The 20,407-nt window shown below is 37.6% G+C and overlaps 1 protein-coding gene across 1 annotated transcript; it reads right to left on the bottom strand.

Moving 5' to 3' along the window:
• Positions 1–731: 731 nt before the first annotated feature.
• LOC114618193 (olfactory receptor 867-like) lies at positions 732–1,718 on the bottom strand. The gene has a single exon (XM_028763879.1). It carries the CDS (start codon positions 1,716–1,718, stop codon positions 774–776), a length of 945 nt encoding a protein of 314 aa, XP_028619712.1. The 3' UTR covers positions 732–773.
• Between the last annotated feature and the right edge of the window lie 18,689 nt (positions 1,719–20,407).

Below are 20,407 nucleotides of genomic sequence, written 5' to 3'. Positions count from 1 at the left end.
TAGTTAGGGTTGCCATTGCTGAGAAAAGATACCATAAACAAGACAACTTTTATAAAGGATGAGATTTAATTGGGGTAGCTTAGCTTCAGAAGTTCAGTCCATTATTATCATGACAGGAAGCAAGGCAGTGTCCAGGCAGACATGGAGCTAGGAAGAAGCTGAATGTTCTGTATCTTAATCTAACTGTAACCAGAAGAGACTGACACTTCTGCACTGGGTAAAGGTTAAGCTTTGGACCTCAGAGTTCACCATCACAGTGATTTACTTCCTTCAACAAGGCCACACCTACTTGAACACAGCCATACCTCCTAATAATATCAGTTCCCATTTGCCAAGCATATTCAAACTACCACAGTTCCCACCTATCTATGAAGTTACAGTTGAGGGGGAGACAAATACACTGCAGTGTGGTGTCCTGATATTAGTATTTTCATCACATTTCCCATAGGAAAAACAATGATACTATTAAATTAAGGTGAAGAACATTAACATCCCAAAAATGATTTTGATGAACTACTTTTGACTTCATAAGCCATATTTCACATCAAATCTAAAATATAAAAAAAGATCCATAAGAATGATTGGAAACTTTAAATGCCATCCATATGGAATTAAAATATTTTCTGTAAAAAAGTACACAAACGCAAAGTTACATAAATTTACATAATAGTGTAGACTAGGCATTTGATTTTTTTGATAGAAAAAGACCCAGGAGAGGCATATTCATAAATTTTGCCTTATATTTCTTAGTATGAATTTAGTTCTAATATCATTTATCCAGGATGGACAAGAGGCAACTCTGATAAAAGTTCACCAAGGGCACCCTTCACATCTGTGTTTCGCAGGCTATAGATAAAAGGATTCAGCATAGGGCTGATCACAGTGTACATCAGTGAAGCAATCATTCTTCTTTGGGTAGAATGGACCACAGAAGAGCTGAAGTAAACTCCAATTCCTGACCCATAGAACAAACATACCACACAGAGGTGAGATCCACAGGTGGAAAAGGCTTTGTACTTACTCACAGTAGAGGACATCTTTAGTAATGATGAAGCAATCTGTGAGTAAGACATAAGTATTCCTGTCATTGGAATCACACCTAGTAGGGAAGTCACCACATACATGAAGACATTATTGATGTAAGTGTCAGAGTTGGCTACTTTGAGAACTTGAGCCAGTTCACAAAAGAAGTGTGGAATTTCTGTGCCTCTGGAGAAGTTCAGTTCATTCATCAATAGAACATGAATTAGGGAGACCCAGAACATGATAATCCAACACAACAAAACCAGAAGGGCACACATCCGAGAGTTCATAATAACAGTGTAGTTGAGGGGGTGACAGATGGCTACAAAGCGATCGTAAGCCATTAAAGTAAGTAAAAAATCATCCATTCCAACAAAAGTATTAAAAAAATATACCTGTGTAAGGCATTCTATGTAGGATATGTCTTTTTTCTGTGACTTCATGTTCACTAGCATTTTTGGTATTGTGGTTGAGATGAAACAGATGTCAATAAATGACAGATTGGAGAGGAAGAAGTACATGGGGTTGTGGAGATGTGAGTCAGTGCTGACAGCCAAGATGATAAGTAGGTTCCCAAGCACAGTAACCAGATACATGGACAGGAACAGTCCAAAGAGAAGGGGTTGCAGGTTAGGATCACCTGAGAATCCCAGGATGAGAAATTCTGCTATCATTGTGCAGTTCTCTGTTTCCATATAACTTTTCTATCTGTTAGAGATAAGGTAAGTATGGTTTTCAAATAACAGATTCTGACTCTTCACAAAATAATTCTTGAAAGCCTATCTTTCATTCTGACAATGACTGTCACTTACTTAACCAACTTAATTTCTCTGACCATTTAAAAATATGTGTAGTTATTGCTGTTTTTAATTTAGCTAAATCTCTCATTTATCACCTACAACTGCTGTTAATGGAATTTTTCATGTGAACTTATGTGGGCAATTTATTCTTTCATAAGCCCTCAAAAACATTTGAAGTAAATTAATTTCTTTTTTATAATTGGAATAATTTATTTCTTTTAATAGTTCAATAATCTCCACTAAATGATGTTTATCTGTTATTATCTTCATAGGTTTTTTGAATCCTTAAATATTTTCTAACTACATGATTGTTGTTATTATATTTGATATTTAAAACTGTCTTATGAATACTTTATTACATGCTGTTTTTCATTTTCATACTATTCCTATTAATATTAACTGACTACTTTATACTAATTATTTTGGTACATGAAACTCCACAATAACTAACTGTGATTTAGAAATTAAACTTTTTATCAGGTTTCTTAAACATAATTTTGATTTAGTGACATCAGTGTAACTGAGAAAATCATGAGAACTTATAATTTGTCAGAAATAATTATCATTGAGCATACCCTATTAAGTGGAGTAACAGCAATTCATGATATATTTATTAATATAAATATAATAGATTTTTTTCTATTTGAAAACTATGAACCACTTACGATTAATGAGGTTTCCTGAAGCTCCTTCTTTTAAAAAACTGCTTCTAAGTGAATGTCTCTGAGAAGAGAAAGGAGTATGTGGACTATAGAGATGAGAGTAGAAAACAAGATAGCGTACCGTCAGTGTAATAAGGCAGGGGGTACTGTATTTTTATATGTGCCTATATGTCCATACATAGGAGTATGAATACATTGCTGTGAAATCCAGAGCACTAATGGTTATAATATATAATCGATTAATTTGATTATAAATATTGAAAGGTAATGTAAACAAAATCATCACAGAAAAATAAAAGTGAATTATGACATACATATTGCCAATTTTCAATGGTAGAATGTGTTGGTATTATGAATGCCTCAAAATTTTATTTAATTTAGGACAAAACACCTGCAAAGTAGTGACAGTTAAGGAATGAAAAGTAATACCTTCTCTGAAGTAGTAATGTTTAAGCAGGGAACATACAGCAATAGAGACAATTGAGAAAGTGAAAGGGGGGGAAGCATTCAAGGCTGAGAAAAGAGAATGTGGTTACTCTATGATGTAGTTACCTGGACTTGGTGAGGATTTCAGTATCCAGTGAAATAAGAAGCAAAGGATGAGGGCATTAGGGATAAGATATAAGGTTCATGTACTATCTTTTGTATTTTCTTTATGTCATTCTAACATTTGTTAATCCACATTCTTTATTAGTCTGAGATCCTGAATTTTTGTCTCATTATTTGCATTTTTGGTGAATTGTATTTTACCTATTATATTTTAGGGCCTAAATGTTAGAAAAGAAATAAATATTGTGGAGAAATCACCAACAAAACAGAAATTTTACAAAAATTTTTATATGAATGTTAGTAAAGGGAAAATAATAAATATAAATAAAAATTCATTTATGTTTATATAAAGGGAGTAACACATGACAAACAGGAAATTATAATTCTAGAAGTAAATCTTGAATAGATATGAAATATTAAACTGGGCAATGGAAATCTTACATGACTGTATAAGTCACAGCATTGAGCAGAGAATAAATAGAGTCTCTTCAGAAAATGGAATTGGGATATAACTAATATTTCAAAGATGAACTGATGGAAATGGAATAATATCTGGAAAAGAGCCTCAGTGAGATGTTTGTAATAATAGAACAAACAGGCACTTCCCACTTACACTCTTCTAAGGGTCTAGCCTCTCTGCTTTTCTCATGTACCTCACCAGCCCTCACTGGAGCTTTGTTACTGAAGCAGTTTTCTCTCAATTATTCATTCAGGAAAGGCAGATCAGGTGGATTTTCACAGCACAGATATTGGTGGTGGGAGATAAGGATTGAAGGAGCATTATTAAATTGTCATGTGTCCCAGGGCTTAAATTCTCAAAGCGCCTCATTAGTTTAATTATTCTATTGTCTTTACACTCTCTAAAAGTTTCCCTGGTGTACAAAAGAAGCAAACTTGAAAACTGTTAGTCAATTTGGTGTTTATGTAGTTAATAACAAATGGAGATTGATTTATTTTCTCCTAGGAAGAACTCTTTATTAGGTTTTATTAAAAGTCATGCTGTGTTTCTCACCCCACAAATGTTACTTATATAATGAATAATTCAAGGAAATCTGTAACATGTCTCCTCTTACATTACTGGGGTTGAGAAGTGCTATATACACAATACTACAAAAGAAAGTAGTACCTTTTGTATTATAATCATTCATGTTTATTTTTCAATCTTGTTAATTAATTCTTACTTGGCAGATAAAATCTTGCATAGCTTTCTAAATGCTGATTTTGATATTATTATTGATGCATCTCAATAAAAGTGAAGTAATCTTTACTTTTATGTTTCTATGCTTGCACATTAACTCAAGTTCTCAGGAAGAGATGCAACATTAAACTCTCTACATGACTGGTTTTCACATAAATAATTGTGGCAAGTTAGACTTGGGTCTTTTAGCTTCCCAAGTAGCCAGTTACTGTTCAACCATGTCTGTACTCTAATATCTTTTCATTTATCAGATAAATCTTTTTGAAAATACAAAGAGGTCCTTAGCAGTCATGAAAATCTAACAATATTATTAGGCAATATCAGAAGCCTAAGAGTTCCCATTTTGCTGTTACCGTTTACTATATATTTTCACCAGCCTATTTCAAAGCATCTTTATTTATGGTTTATGTTTGAATGTGCTCTCATACTATAAAACTTTATAAACTTTTACCATATTAAACATGATATTTCTGGTATTGTGAACCTGTTTTACTAGGTCATGGTCATTCATAAGTTACCCCAGAATAGATGATTTTTTCTTACCTAAAGGTGAGAGCTGCATATTCTATGTTGACACACAAATCTAGTTTTGCACATTTACACACCCTGTCCTATTCTCCACTCTCTAACTCTGACCCATTAATGTGTCTTTCATAGTTCTCACTAGTCTGTACTCATATTATCATTTTATCATCTTCTACTTGTAAAAGCAACACATAATACCTGTTTAACTCATTTGGTTTGACATGATGTCTTTCTCTTTAATCTACCTTTTTTTTTTCTCTGCAACTGTGATGGATGTTACAATGTTCATGGTTCAACAATATTCCACTGGTTTGCAGTAAGATTTTTCTGACTACAACAATCTCATTAGATGCTATTAAAATTTATACTTTCTAATTTTGTTTCAACTTCAATAGGTCACATGTTCCCATCAACAAATCAATTTCTTCTAGATTCCTCAATATAATTGATTACAACTTTGAAATGATGTCTAAAATTCCTATATAATTTAAAGTAGTCTGTGATAATAACCTCATTTCAATTTAAATTGCATTCATATGCTTCTTTTTCTATTAATATTGTTTAGCTTTGCTAAGATTTCTCAGTACAGCTTCTGTTTCATTTCTGTTTGTATGTATGGTTTTTTTTTACAATGTTGATAATCAAATCTAGGACTTTACTCCTTATAGTCTACAAATCTACATCCTAAGTCATGACTTTTTTTTATTATGAAAACTAATGCTATTATTGTTCTTCCTATGGAGTTGCAAACTCCTTCGGATCCTCCAGTCCTTTCTCTAACTCTTCCATTGGGGACCCTGTTCTCAGTACAATGGTTAGCTGAGAGCATCTGCCTCTGTATTTGCCAGGCTCTGGCAAAGCCTCTCAGGAGATAGCTATATCAGGCTCCTGTCAGCATGAACTTCTTGACATCCACAATAGTGTTTGGGTTTGATGACTGTATATGGGATGGATCCCCAGGTGAGTCAGTCTCTGGATGGCCTTTACTTCAGTCTCTGCTCCACAATTTGTCTCTGCATTTGTTCCCATGAGTATTTTTTTCCTTTTTCAAAGAAGGACCAAAGCACCCACACTTTGTTTGTCCTTTCTCTTGAGAAAACTGGCTGGGCAAGGAGATGTGAAGAAGAATGGTGGGTTTCAGGATTAGGTGTAAGAAGGGACAAGAGGGATGGCCAAATGACCATGAGAAAAAGTAGAAATCTGCAATTGATGGAGGTAGTGAGGTAGGGGGCATCTCCAGGAAGAGACAGAGACATGGGATAAGGGATGTACCCAAAAATCAACGGGAATGTATTCTTAGCTGTGTCTAACAGCATTGGTTATCTGGAACCTGAAGAGGCCACATCTTGTAGCCATGCAGGAACCCCAGTGGAGCAAGAGATACATCAACCCATCCACAAAACTTTCAACCCTAAATTTATCTTGTCGCAAGAAATGTGGGGTTTGGAGATGGAGCAGATTCTGAGGTAATAGCCAATCAATAACTGGCCCAACTTGAGATCCCATCACATGGACATGTACCAGTTCTTAATACTATTAATGATGCTATGTTATGCTTGCAGACAGGAGCATGTTGTCCCTTGGGAGGCTCCATTGAACAGCTGACTCAGACAGATACATACACCCACAGTCCAACTGTGGATGGAGCTTGGGGACTGTTACAGAAGAATAGGAAGGATTGTGGGCCCAGAAGGGGATAGGAACCCCACAGGAAGACCAACAGAGACAATTAACCTGGACCCTTGAAGCTCTCTGAGTCTGAACCTCCAATCAAAGAACATACATGAACTGGACCTAGGCCTCTCCATACATACATAATGAATGTGCAGCTTAGTCTTCATATGGTTTCTGAACAACTGAAATGAGGGCTGCTATCCTAAAGCAGTGTGTTGTGGTCAATAAAGCTGAAATGAGTTGAAGATCTGAAGAGTATTTTGACATCAGACATAGAGATGAGGAGTCTGGAGGTTGGCTAGCTGGTTTTTGGTCTTAGTTTTGTCCAGCATTTCCTCACTATGCCTCCTTCCCAACCTTTTGGAATGGTAATGACTATCCTGTACTATTATATATTGGAAGTATATGACCTGCTTTGGTTTTGATTTGATAGGGGATTATAGTTAAGAGATTGCATTAATGTCAAGAGACTTTGAACTTCGGACTGTTCCAGAATATGGGGAATACTGAAATTGGAATGAAGGCCTTTCTGCAGTAGGGTATGGATACAAGGCTATGGAGGTCAGTGAGTAGAATGTGATGGTTTTAATAGGAATGACCCCCATAGACTTATGTGTTTGAATACTTTCAATTAAATAGTTTCCTTTATAAGAGTTGGCATGGTCATAGTGTCTCAGTATAGCAATAAAATACTAAGACAACTAAGGCCACATAGCTGTGCCAGGAAACATTTGTGAACCCCAAAGAACACCAAGGAGAAGTCTCCGATGTAACCACACTAAGGTCGTTTTTATTTAACCTTGACTTCAGGCCATACCACCATCTCTAAGATAGTAGAATGGGAGGGTGTGGTCCTGAGCCCAGTTTCAGGCAAGCATTTATAGAGGCAAGAAGGGGTATCTAGTGTGGAACTCATTTGATTGAGAGGCCATTATGGCCTTTAACATAATTGGCTGGTATAGGGAACTAAACCATAAACATAACTTCTGTTTTCTTCCTGATTGGTGGTTGTTAGGAAATGAAGTGTCAGGGACAGGTTTGTAACCTGGAGGTGCAAATTTGTTGGAAAATAACCTGGAAACTAGTGCTAGACTCAGGTTTTGTTGGGGAGTAACCTGGAAGCTGGTACTCGATGCCAGTTTGTTAGTTAACTTGAGTTCAACCTTAGGTAAGGTTCTTTAAGATGGAGTATGAACCTCAAAGATGTAGTCTCTCAACACATTCCATAACATTGTGTGTGTGTGTGTGTGTGTGTGTGAGTGTGTGTGTGTGTGTGTGTGATGTTTTTAACAAAATGAGAAATACTTTAAAATGTATACTTAGAAAAATACCAGAAGAGGGGCTCTAACTCCAGCAGTATCTTTGGTAAGGAGACAACACTTGCCCCAAACAAGGAGTAACTGAGACCCAGGAATTCACTCCTGGACAGAGGCACTGCTTCTTCTGGTCTACACCCCAGCACCAAACATATCTTGGGTTTCAGTTTTTCATTCTATCCCACAAAACCCAGAGAAGGCAGGGCTCTCAGGAGCTCTAATCCCAGCAGTATCCTATGAAAGGAGACAGCAACACCCTCCCCAAACAGAGAGTAACTGGGACTCACTGGGACCCAGGAATTCACTCCTGGCCAGGGGCATTGGTACCTTCAGGTCTGCACCTGAGCACGGAGCAGATCTTGGGCTTCGGCTCTAACCCCAGCAGCAACATCCACACCAAACAGTTCTGACACAACCAAGATAATAGGAAAGACAGGCTCCAGTCAGAGACAGAGCAGGTGGAACTAAGGAGATTCAGATGGTGAAAGGCAATCCCAAGAACATAAACATCAGTAACTCAGGGTACTTGGCATCATGTACTTGGTACCTAGTTCTCTCACAGTACAAAGTCCTGAATTCCTCATGTCACCACGAAAGCAAGATTCAGATTTAAAATCAATTCTAATGATGATGATAGAGAACTTAAAGTAGGACATAAATAACACTCTCAAAAATTTGAGGAGAACATAGGTAAACAGGTAGAAGTCCTTAAAGAGGAAACACAAAAACCCCTTAAACAATTACAAGAAAACATAACCAAACAGGTGAAGGAATTGAACAAAACCATCCAGGACATAATAATGGAAGTAGAACTTTGGGCTGGGACAGACATTTAGTAGGTCTGCTCCAGTGAAGGTACCATATCCTGAACATTCCTAGAGCAGCAGAGCAGTGGTGGAACCACTACACTTAGAGCAGCTGAGGAACCACTGTACTCAGAGCAGCTGAGGAACCACTGCACTCAGGATTTCAGGATCCCAGAGGAAGCCTGAGTCCCAGGAGTTCTTGCCACCCAGGAGCTCAGGTTCACAGGATCACAGAGATGTTTGTACTCTGAGGAGTTCTGACACAAGCAAGTTAACTGGAAAGACAGTCTCCAGTCAGAGACAGTCGGTGCAGGTAGCACTAGAAGTAACCAGATGGTGAAAGGCAAGCACAAGAATATAAGCAACAGAAACAAAAGTTATCTGGCATCATCACAACCCACTATAGAAAGTCCTGAATACACAAAGACACCAGAAAAGCAAGATTCAGATTTAAAATCATTTCTCATGATGATGATAGAAGACTTTAAGGACATAAGTAACTCCCTCAAAGAAATATAGAAGAATACATGTAAACAAGTAGAATCCCTTAAAGAGGAAACACAAAAATCTCTTAAAGAATTACAAGAAAGCACAACCAAAAAGGTGAAGGAATTAAACAAAACCATACAGGATCTAAAAATAGAAGTATAAACAATAAAGAAATCTCAAAGGGAGACTCCCTATAGTTAGAAAACATAGGAAAGAAATCAGGAGTTATAGATGCAAGCATCACCAACAGAATATAAGAGATAGAAGAGAGAAACTCATGTGTAGAAGATACCATGGAAAACATTGACACAACTGTCAAAGAAAATGCAAAATTCAAAAAAGCTCCTAACCCAAAATATACAGGAAACCCAGGACACAATGTGAAGTTCAAACCTAAGGATAATAGGTATAGAAGAGAGTGAAGATTCTCAAATTAAAGGGCCAGTAAATATCTTCAACAAAATTATAGAGGAAAATTTCCCTAACCTAAAGAAAGAGATGCTGATGAACATACAAGAATCCTACAGTACTCCAAATAGACTGGACCAGAAAAGAAATTCCTCTCATCAGATAATAATCAAAACATCAAATGCACAAAAAAAGAAAAAAATACTAAAAGCAGTAATGGAAACAGGTCAAGTAACATATAAAGGCAGAATTACACCAGACTTCTCACCAGAGACTATAAAAGCTAGAAGATCCTGGAGTGATATCATACAGACCCTAAGAGAACACAAATGCCAGCCAAGACTACTATACCCAGCAAAACTCTCAATCACTATAGATGGAGAAACCAAGATATTCCATGACAAAACTAAATTTACACAACATATTTACACAAATCCAGCCCTACGAAGGATAATAGATGGAAAACTCCAATGCAAGGAGAGAAACTACAACATAGAAAAAGTAAGAAAGTAATATTCCAACAAACCCACAAGAAGATAGCTACACAAACATAATTATACCTCTAATAACTAAAATTACAGAAAGAAACAATCACTTTTCTTTAATATCTCTTAACATCAATGGATGTTAAAATTCCCTAATAAAAATAGACCAACAGACTGGATATGTAAACAGGACCCAGAATTTTGCTGCATAGAGGAAACGCACCTCAGTCGCAAAGACAGACACTACCTCTGAGTTAAGGGCTGGAAAAATTTTTCCAAGCAAATGGTCCTAAGAAACAAGCTGGAGTAGCCATTCTAATTTCTAATAAAATTGACTTTCAACCAAAAGTTATCAAAAAAGATACGGAAGGATACTTCATTGTGAGTCCCTGCAACAATGGAGGGAGTCCCACAACAATCTCTGGCCCAACTGGGGACAGGGTGAGAGCAGGGAGGGTCTGTCGCTGCCCCTTCCTGTTTCTTCACTGTTCATCAGTCTCACACCTGACCTGGTGTGGAAGGTACAGGCCAAGGGGAGAGAGTGCTTCCTCCTTGGCTACTTCTGATTGTGTTTCTGCTGTTGCTGCCGGTTGCTCCCAGATGCTGCACTTGTCTCTCTGTGTCAAGCTGGTCCGGACAATGGGGAGGGGAGAATCCCGAAGGCATTTTGGGAGAGCAGACCTCTTACGAAGTGTTACAGCTCTAGTGTTACAGCTCTTACTGAGCCAGTGAGGTGCCAGCTAGCTAGCAGGGAAAAGAGCAGATCTCGTCCCCAGTGTTACAACTCTTGTTGAGCTGGTGAGGTGCCAGCTAGCTGGCAAAGAAGGGAGGGTCCACTATAGAAACTCTCAGACAATTAGATGATTCTCTCACACCTTTACTTCTCTTGTGTTAGCTCAATATATACAGTTTTGGGGTGGGTTAAGGTCTGGTAGCAGATAACCCCTATTGGCTTGGTCTGAGAGCTTGAGGTGCCTCCTCTACATGAGAGAGAGCCTGATGCACCATTCCTACAGGACTGGTGGCCATAGTCCTCTCTGTGGGAGGGCCTGTGGGGGGCTGAGACTGAGTGAAAAGAGCCAGGTTCTTTAGGAACAACACTGAACACTTTCCATCCCATAAGGGTCTGGTGTTTGAAGCTTATGCTCAATCAGGTGCCCAGCTGCCTCTCACAGCCCACTGCCCCACACTTAATATTCATCAAAAGAAAAATCTGCCAAGATGAAATCTCAATTCTGAACATCTATGCTCCAAATGCAAGGGCACCCAAATTTATAAAAGAAACTTTACTAATGATCAAAGCACACATTGCACGTCACACAATTATAGTGGGGGATTTCAACATCCCACTCTCAGCAATGGACAGATCATGGAAACAGAAACTAAACAGAGACACAGTGGAATTAACAGAAGTTATGAATAAAATGGATTTAACAGGTATCTATAGAACATTTCATCCTAAAACAAAAGAATATACCTTTTTCTCAGCACCTCATGGTATCTTCTCCAAAATAGACCATGTAATTAGTCACAAAACAGGCCTCCACAGATACAAAAAGATTGAAATAATCCTTTGCATCCTATCAGATCACCATGGACAAAGGCTGGTTTTCAATAATAACAAAAATAATGGAAAGCCCACATACATGTGGATACTGAACAATGCTCTATTCAATGATGACTTGGTCAAGGAAGGAAGAAAGAAAGAAATTAAAGACTTTTTAGAATTTAATGAAAATGAAGGCTCATCATACCAAAACTTATGGGAAAAAATGAAAGCAATGTTAAGAGGAAAACTCATAGCTCTAAGTGTCTACAAAAAGAAACTGGAGAGAGCAGACACTAGCAACTTGACAATACACCTGAAAGCTCTAGAACAAAAAGAAGCAAATACACCCAAGAGGAGTAGATGGCAGGAAATGATCAAACTCAGGGCTGAAATCAACCAAGTAGAAACAAAAAACAGTATACAAAGTTTCAACAGAACCAGGATCTGGATCTTTGAGAGAATCAACAAGATAGATAAACCCTTAGCCAGACTAACCAGTGGGCACAGAGACAGTATCCAAATTAATAAAATTAGAACTGAGAAGGGTGACATAACAACATAAACTGAGAAAATTCAAAAAAAATCATCAGATCCTACTATAAAAGCCTATACTGAACAAAACTGGAAAATCTGGATGAAATGGCCAATTTTCTAGACAGATACCAGATACAAAAGTTAAATCAGGAGCAGATAAACCATCCAAACAGTCCCACAACCCATAAATAGCAGCATTCATTAAAAGTCTCCCCACCAAAAAAAGCCCAGGACCAGATAGTTTTAGTGCAGAATTCTATCAGACCTTCAAGGAAGAACTAATATCAATTCTACTCAAACTATTCCACAAAATAAAAACAGAAAGAACACTACCCAATTCATACTATGAAGCAACAATCATGCTCATACCTAAACCTCACAAAGACCCAACAAATAAAGAGAACTTCATATCATTCTCCCTTATGAATATTGATGCAAAAATACTCAATAAAATACTTGCGAACTGAATCCAAGAACACATCAAAACAATCATCCATCATGAACAAGTAGGCTTTATCCCAGGAATGCAGGCATGGTTCAATATTCAGAAATCCATCAATGTAATCCACTATATATAAACAAACTCAAAGAAAAAAACCACATGATCATCTCACTAGGTGCTTAGAAAGCATTTGACAAAATTCAACACCCCTTCACAACAAAAGTCTTGGAAAGATCAGGAATCCAAGGCTCATACATAAACATAGTGAAAGCAATATACAGCAAACCAGTAACCAACATCAAACTAAATAAAGAGAAACTTGAATCAATCCCACTAAAATCAAGGACTAGACAAGGCTGCCCACTCTCCCCCTACCTATTCAATATAGTACTGGAAGTCCTAGCTAGAGCAATTAGACAATAATATGAAGTCAGAGGGATACAAATAAGAAAGGATGAAGTCAAAAAGATCACTATTTGCAGATGATATGATAATATACATAAATGACCCCAAAACTTCCACGAGAGAACTCCTAAACCTGATAAACAACTTAAGCCAATTGGCTGGTTATAAAATTAACTCAAACAAATTAGTAGCCTTCCTCTACTAGAAAGATAAACAAGCTGAGAAATAAATAAGGGAAATGATACCCTTCACAATAATCACAAATAATATAAAATACCTTGGTGTGAATCTAACCAAGCAAGTAAAGACCTGTATGAGAAGAACCTCAAGTCTCTGAGAAAGAAATCGAAGAAGATCTCAGAAGATGGAAAGTTCTTCCATGCTCATGAGTTGGAAGGATTGATATAGTAAACATGGCTATCTTGCTGAGAGCAATCTACTGATTTAATACAATCCCCATCAAATTTCCCACTCAGTTCTTCACAGAGGTAGAAAGAGCAATTATCAAATCCATTTGGAATAACAAAAAAAATCCAGGATAGCAAAAACTATCTTCAACAATAAAAGAACTTCTGGAGGAATCACCATCCCTGACTTCAAGATGTACTAGAGAGCAAGCGTGATAACAACTGCATGTAACTGGTATAGAAACAGGCAGGAAGATCAATGGAATAAAATAGAAGACCCAGAAATGAATCCCCATACCTATGGTCACTTGATCTTTGACAAAGGAGCTAAAACCATCCAGTGGATAAAAGACAGTATTTTCAACAAATGATTCTGGTTCAACTGGAGGTCAACATGTAGAAGAATGCAAATTGATCCATACTTATCTCCTTGTACAAAACTCAATTTCAAGTGGATCAAGGACCTCCACATAAAACCAGCTACACTGAATCTAATAGAAGAGAAAATGGGGAAAACTCTTGAACACATGGGCACAGGAAAAATGTTCTTGAACAGAACACCAATGGCTTATGCTCTAAGATCAAGAATTGACAAATGGGACCTCATAAAACTGCAAAGCTTCTGTAAATCTACAGACACCACCAATTGGACAAAATGACAACCAATAGGCTGGGAAAAGATCTTTACCAATCCTACATTTGATAGAGGCCTAATATGCAAAGTATACAAAGAACTGAAGAAATTAGACTCTAGACAATCAAATAGCCCTTTCAAAAAATGGGGTACAGAGCTAAACAAAAAATTCTCAACTGGGGAAACTCGAATGGCCTAGAAGCATCTAAAGAAGTGTTCAACATCCTTAGTCATCGGGAAGTTGCAAAGTGAAACAACCCTGAGATTCCACCTCACACCAGTCAGAATGGCTAAGACCAAAAACTCAGGTGAGAGCAGATGCTAGAGAGGATGTGGAGAAAGAAGAACATTCCTCCATTGTTGGTGGGATTGTAAGCTGGTACAACCACTATGGAAATCCGTTTGGCAGTTCCTCAGAAAATTGAACATAGTATTACCCGAGGACCCAGCTATAGCACTCCTGAGTATATACCCAAAAAGATGCTCCAATATACAACAGGGACACATGCTCCACCATGTTCATAGCAGCCTTATTTATAATAGCCAGAAGCTGGAAAGAACCCAGATGCCCTTCAACAGAAGAATGGATACAGAAAATGTGGTACATTTACACAATGGAGTACTACTCAGCTATTAAAAACAATGAGTTCATGAAATTATTAGGCAAATGGATGGACCTGGAAATTATCAACCTGAGTGAGGTAACCCAATAACAAATGAACACACATGGTATGCAATCACTCATAAGTGGATATTAGTCCAAAGCTCACAATACCTATGATACAAGGCATAGACCACATGAGGCTGAAGAAGAAGAAGGAAGTACAAAGTGTGGGTGCTTTGGTTCTTCTTAGAAGGAGCATCAAAATACTCAACCAGACCTCCCAGAGCCTTTACCTCCATCCTTGGAACACAAATGGAGGGACTCATGGCTCCACCTCTATAGATATTTGAGGATGGCCTTGTCAGGCATCAGTGGAAGAAGAGGGCCTTGGTCCCTGAAAATTTGGATGCCCTAGTGTTGGGGCATTCGAGAGCAGCAAGGTGGTAATGGGTGGATGGGTGGAGGCACACCCTCATGGAAGTAGGAGAAGGGGGGATGGGATACGGGGTTTGTGGGGGATGGGATAGGGGATAATATTGAAAGGTAAATAAATAAAATATCCAATAAAAACAGATAACCGATCTGGCAATTTTAGTCTAGCAGTCGAGACTTTTTGTCAACAATTTGTTAAGGGGATTCCAAGAACATAATAATCCTCAAGGACAAAGTATTGTGGAAGAGGCCCATGGAACTTTAAAAAGATTGGTGAGACATGCTGTTGCTGAGACAAAGAATGATGCTGACCTGTGAGCTTGGCAAGTTCCCTGACAAGGGTGGCTGTGGAGCTGTATTGGACATATGTTCCTGACCTGCCTTTGCTTGTTTATATCCCAGATGGGACAAGCTGCCTTGCCTCAAGTTTTTAGACCTTGTGAGACAGAGAATCAAAATGAGAAATTATAATTTCTCTTGTATTTTTCTTAAAGGTGACCAGCTATTAGGACTCAATCATGTACTGGTCTAGAAATCAATCCAATATTGGAAACAACAGTCTACATTTGGAAGGCTGGATCTGGACATTTTCAGAGACATATTTGGAAGTTAGCTGCAGTTCTCTATGATATTATGATAGCAAGAGATAAAGTTGGGACAGGATCTGGAATTCAAACAAGGGTTAGTGCATGTTTTAAGGCTGTTTTAATTGTCAATCTAAAATTGGTTTTGTCTCTTCTACAGTATTTATTTTAAGTTGCATTGACTGTATAATTTTCAATTGTGTTAGTGTATTGAAACCTGGCATGTCTGTTATGGGTATCTATCAACCAGCTTTTGTCTTACTGCCCTGAGTATTAGAAAACCTTGATTCTCTGAGAGAACTTGAAAGTGCTGAAAGATGTGAGTTAGGGTTTAAGGAGAAGCAAGAGGGTAGTGGGCTTGATTATTGCTGGTATAACAGCTTTAATTTCATTAATTGGTAGCACCACTGCTTCTGCAATAGCATTGATACAAGGAGTTAAGACAACTATTTTTGTTACCCATCTAGCAAAAAACTGTTACTAATGTATTGAGTACACAAAAGGATTTATATAGGTATCTGGAACAAAGGTTGATGCTCTATAACCTAATCAAATTATCTGAAGGAGGTTCAGGGTTCAAGATTTAGGAGCCATCCCAAGCGTCATGACAAATATCATTGGAATAGTGTTACTTCTAAAATTTACAATGATTGTGATTATAATTATAAGAAAGTTTAAAGACACCTGTAGGGCATTAGCATAATCTTAACACTTTTCTGGGTATGTTAACTTTGCATAGTGAGATTATAAATTTAAAGCATGCTGCTCTGTTGAGCTTTGATGCTGCAGATAATGCCAACAAAGTTATCCATGGTCCGAGGTCAGTATTTCTACTTTGGTCAAACCTCAGGAATGGCAAATATAGCTTGATCAAGCTAGTCCTTTTTGTCCTGGGCTTTTATTCCTGCCCATCATGTTAAAGCTTGTCTCTAACTACATCAACAGCCTGGTTACCAAAGTACATGACTTGAAACTGATAATGGACCCCACACAGAGTTATTAATTTAACAGACTGGCAAGCCAAGGATGAGTAAATTTCTCTACAGAGCCTTACCAACCTAAGACATAAGTGCATTGCTTATGATAATGTGTATTCCATGATGGGTAAGGAAGGCTTTCTTGCCAGAATGACCAAAGACAGACTCAGTCTGGTTTATGCAATAAAAAAGGGGGAGATATGGAGAGCTTTGGGGCTGCCTCGTCGGAATCTGTCATTGGCCAGGGAAGAAGGAAATGGGCTGCTTGGAAGGAATCTGACATAGGCCAAGGACAAGGAAATGGACTGCAGGCAGGAATCTGACATTGGGCTAGAGCAAAGAAGAAATTTTAGGCAGAAATCTAAATCCTAGGCTAGAACAAAGAAGAAATTTAAGGCAGGAATCTAAATCCTAGGCTAGAACAAAGAAGTAATTATAGACAGAAATCTAAATCTTAAGCTAGAACAAAGAAGTAGGCTTCAGGCATGAAAATGACTTTGGGCTAGGACAGGGAAGTAGGCTCAGATATTTTGATCATCCTGATAAGCCCTTAGAAATAGTGATCACAGGAGTGATCATGGGACTCTGTTTATTGTTGTGCATGTTTTTTGATTATCTGGGTTCATTGTCTTTCCTGTTCCTGGACTATTTTCATCTATTGTTTTGCTAGTTCCTCAACCTAGAACTGGTCTTAATACTTGCTTGTAATTTAAACAGTATAAAGGCAAAAGAGGAGGAGGAGAGATGGGACAGGAGATTAATGGGTGGGGGGAATAGGGAAAGGAGGTGGCATCTAAAATGTAAATAAATTAAACTTTGAATAAAAAAAACAAATAAAAAAGAGAAAAATACCAGGAGAAATTTAAATTTCTAGCTTGTTATTATAATAATAATAGCAATACATTACCAGAGCCAGACTAATAGCTTATTAGAACGCCATTGTTTAATGTTAAAACTCCTACTTGGAAGTAGGAGTCTTGGAAGAATAATTGCAAAACAAGGGAAAGAAGTATGAAGCATTTCTCATTTTTATATACCATAAATCTCCTTCTTACACCTTTGAAACTTGTACTTATACATCTCCAAACATTTTGTAGACCTTGAGAACTTGCAGAGATCTAGTAGCTCTAGGAAAGTGAGGCTTGAGGCCTGACTTTCTATGTATAATAAGAATTTATGAGGCATCTGAAGCCTTGTAGGAGAAACTGCTGTTAATTTAATAAATCCTCCAATAACATAGTTATCAATGCCATTGAATGAATTTCACTGATATAAACAGGAAATATAAACCAAGTAGCTCTGACAGCTATTAAAAAATCACAGACACTAATAAGCTACCTGGAAAGTCATCCTACTTTCCTTTCTGGTAAACTTGATTTTGTGGGGTTAGAGATCTCAGGCCTCAGAAGATCCAACAGCTTTCCCATGGATGAGAAATCTGGGGGGACTGGCCAACCTTGTCTAGGCAAAGCATGGCAATCAACTCCCAAGTATGTTGCTTGTCCACAATTTGGACAGGGTCCTGTTGGTAGACAAGATGCAAGTCAGCTTTGTCACATTATAAAGCAAGCTCAAGGTTGAGTTCTTCTCTGCCCCATTATCTTCTTCCGAAAAATTAGGGCTGCTGCCAGAAGTTGATATATCTATTATGGAAATCTTTTTTTTTAAACAGTTCAAATATCATATTCAGTATATCTCTAAAGAGTTTGAGAACTATCTATCTAGTAAGTATACCTGATTTAGTTTCTTTCTTTAGGCTTAACTTTGAAAATCTATACAGGATGCTCAATAAAGCTTATTTATGTAATTGATTATATTAGAACTTAGCATGATTATAAGTAGAGTTTTGAACACATCGAAGAATTTGATTATTTTTAAGGTGACTGACATTTTCTTGTATCTCTTAATTACTATTAACAGTTTATGGAAAGTTAGTAGCTTTTATAAGATTAAGATTTTTTTTTCAGCTTTATCCCTGTTTCACTTGAGCCTTAAAATATGAGTTGAAAATTCAATTGAGGATCCTTTAGCATCAAAATAACTCACAAATGCAGTAAACTTGCCTTTTATATTGTACCATTATAGAATGTTAAAATTTCTTATATGGCTCTGTTTATACAAATGGCTAAAGTTTGACAAGGTGTGCAGTGACAAAGAAGTCACTCAAATATGAGCCTGAGCAGATGTGAAGAATTTATAAATAAATTTATAAATCTATATTGAGGCAAAGCCATTTTCAGTAAGATAGTGAGGCTTTATGAAAAATCTCTGAGTCTGGTAAAGGAATTGAGCCCAAGGAGAAGGGCCATGAACAGAATTCTACCATAAGAAGGATTAGGCAGATAAGAAATACAGAATAGTGTAGCTATAAAGTACAAAGAAGAACAAGCAAAAACTTCATCTAAGAGTTTTCCAATATCAGAGATGCCAACAGAGCATAGAGAAGCTGTGGGAGTTAGCAGAAACCTTCTAGATGGAGGCAAGGAAACTCACATCATGCAGGCCCATGACATATGATACAAGAAGAGGTAGAGAACATAGCATGAAAGAGATAGGGTCAAGTAAAGGGTTTCAGTCACAGGAACATATAGATAAGCTGTGAAACTTAGTAGAAAGCTTCTAGGAGAAGCCTAGAAGTTCCAAGAAGGTATCACGAGGTGCTGTTAGGGAGAAGATGAGTTAAATGTTTTTGTAAAATAATTTGAATCCAATGTAATCCTCAAGCAGACTGAGACCTGTCAGGGATAAATGCCCCAAGTTATAGAGAAGAGGTGTCTTTTTTCACATGATAGTCTTGAAAGAGCAAGAGAAAGTTCCTGGCACACCAGCATGGCTTTTATAGTAGTAAAAGTAGCCAAGTCTGGGAGCTCTGTAGTGATGCCCAGTAGAAGGAGAGAGACAAGTAGTCGGAGAAGGTAGAGGAGAAAATAGCTGAAGAGGTGCAAATGTCTAAGTAAGCAAAATGGCCCATTTGGTGGAGCACAGAAGGGCATAGCACAGAGTTCATGATGTAGGCTTCACAAAGGGCACAGCAAGGAGATTTCCATATCATGGAAGTCTTTAAAGGGTGTAGCATGGATATGTCCACATGGTGAGCAGCCCAAATGGGCATAGCAAAGAGAGAGAGGATACTTACTGAACAGGTCTCAAAGGATGGTTAGTTAACGTGAAAGGAGGAAGTGGCTGAAGAGGTGGACTATAGAATCAAGTTTTGTGTATGGCAAAAACCAGTAGAAATAAGTGATCCATACATGCTGTAGGAAAGAGTTAGATCAGTAGCTTGATTCAGAGCAACCAAGTTCCTCGGAAGGGGTGCTCATTTATGCCACTCCCAATGTTTTGGCCCCAGATAAATAATTTAAAAATAGAAATAAAAATAATAAAAGGGCACAACTTCTAATTGTGGTGGAGCAGAATGTTTATTATAGATAAAAGAAAGTATATCGCCAGAGGCAGAAAAATCTAGAAGAGTCTAGAGTAGACATGACCCTGACTGATTTGAACCCTGTGTGGATTGGGAGGGAAAGAAAGAGGGGGAGAATAGAACCAAGTTTCAGCAGTTAAGAAGACACAGGTACAAAAGGGGCAGGTAGCCAAAATGGTTGTGTTATATAGAGAAAAACAGCTCAGCTTGCTAGTATGGAGAGTTCATGATAGGTTGTGGAGTATTCAAGCTAGGGAGACCTTGTACAGATAAGAGCAGAGGGATGCAGAGAGAAACTGGCAACAAAGTTCACTTTAATATATTAAATAGGAGTCTTAGGCATTTGTCCCAGGGTTTGAGACTTAACAACGAACAGATAAGCAAAGGAGAAGTAGGAATATACATTTGAGTAATAGATAAGCAAATGAGAAGACAATCTATAATACAAGAAAACAATGACTAGCATTAATACATACCTTT

Source organism: Grammomys surdaster, unplaced genomic scaffold (assembly GCF_004785775.1).
Source record: "Grammomys surdaster isolate TR1022 unplaced genomic scaffold, NIH_TR_1.0 140, whole genome shotgun sequence".
NCBI lineage: Eukaryota > Metazoa > Chordata > Mammalia > Rodentia > Muridae > Grammomys > Grammomys surdaster.
The sequence above is the reverse complement of the archived record's forward strand: the minus strand, read 5'-3'. Positions and strand labels throughout refer to the sequence as shown.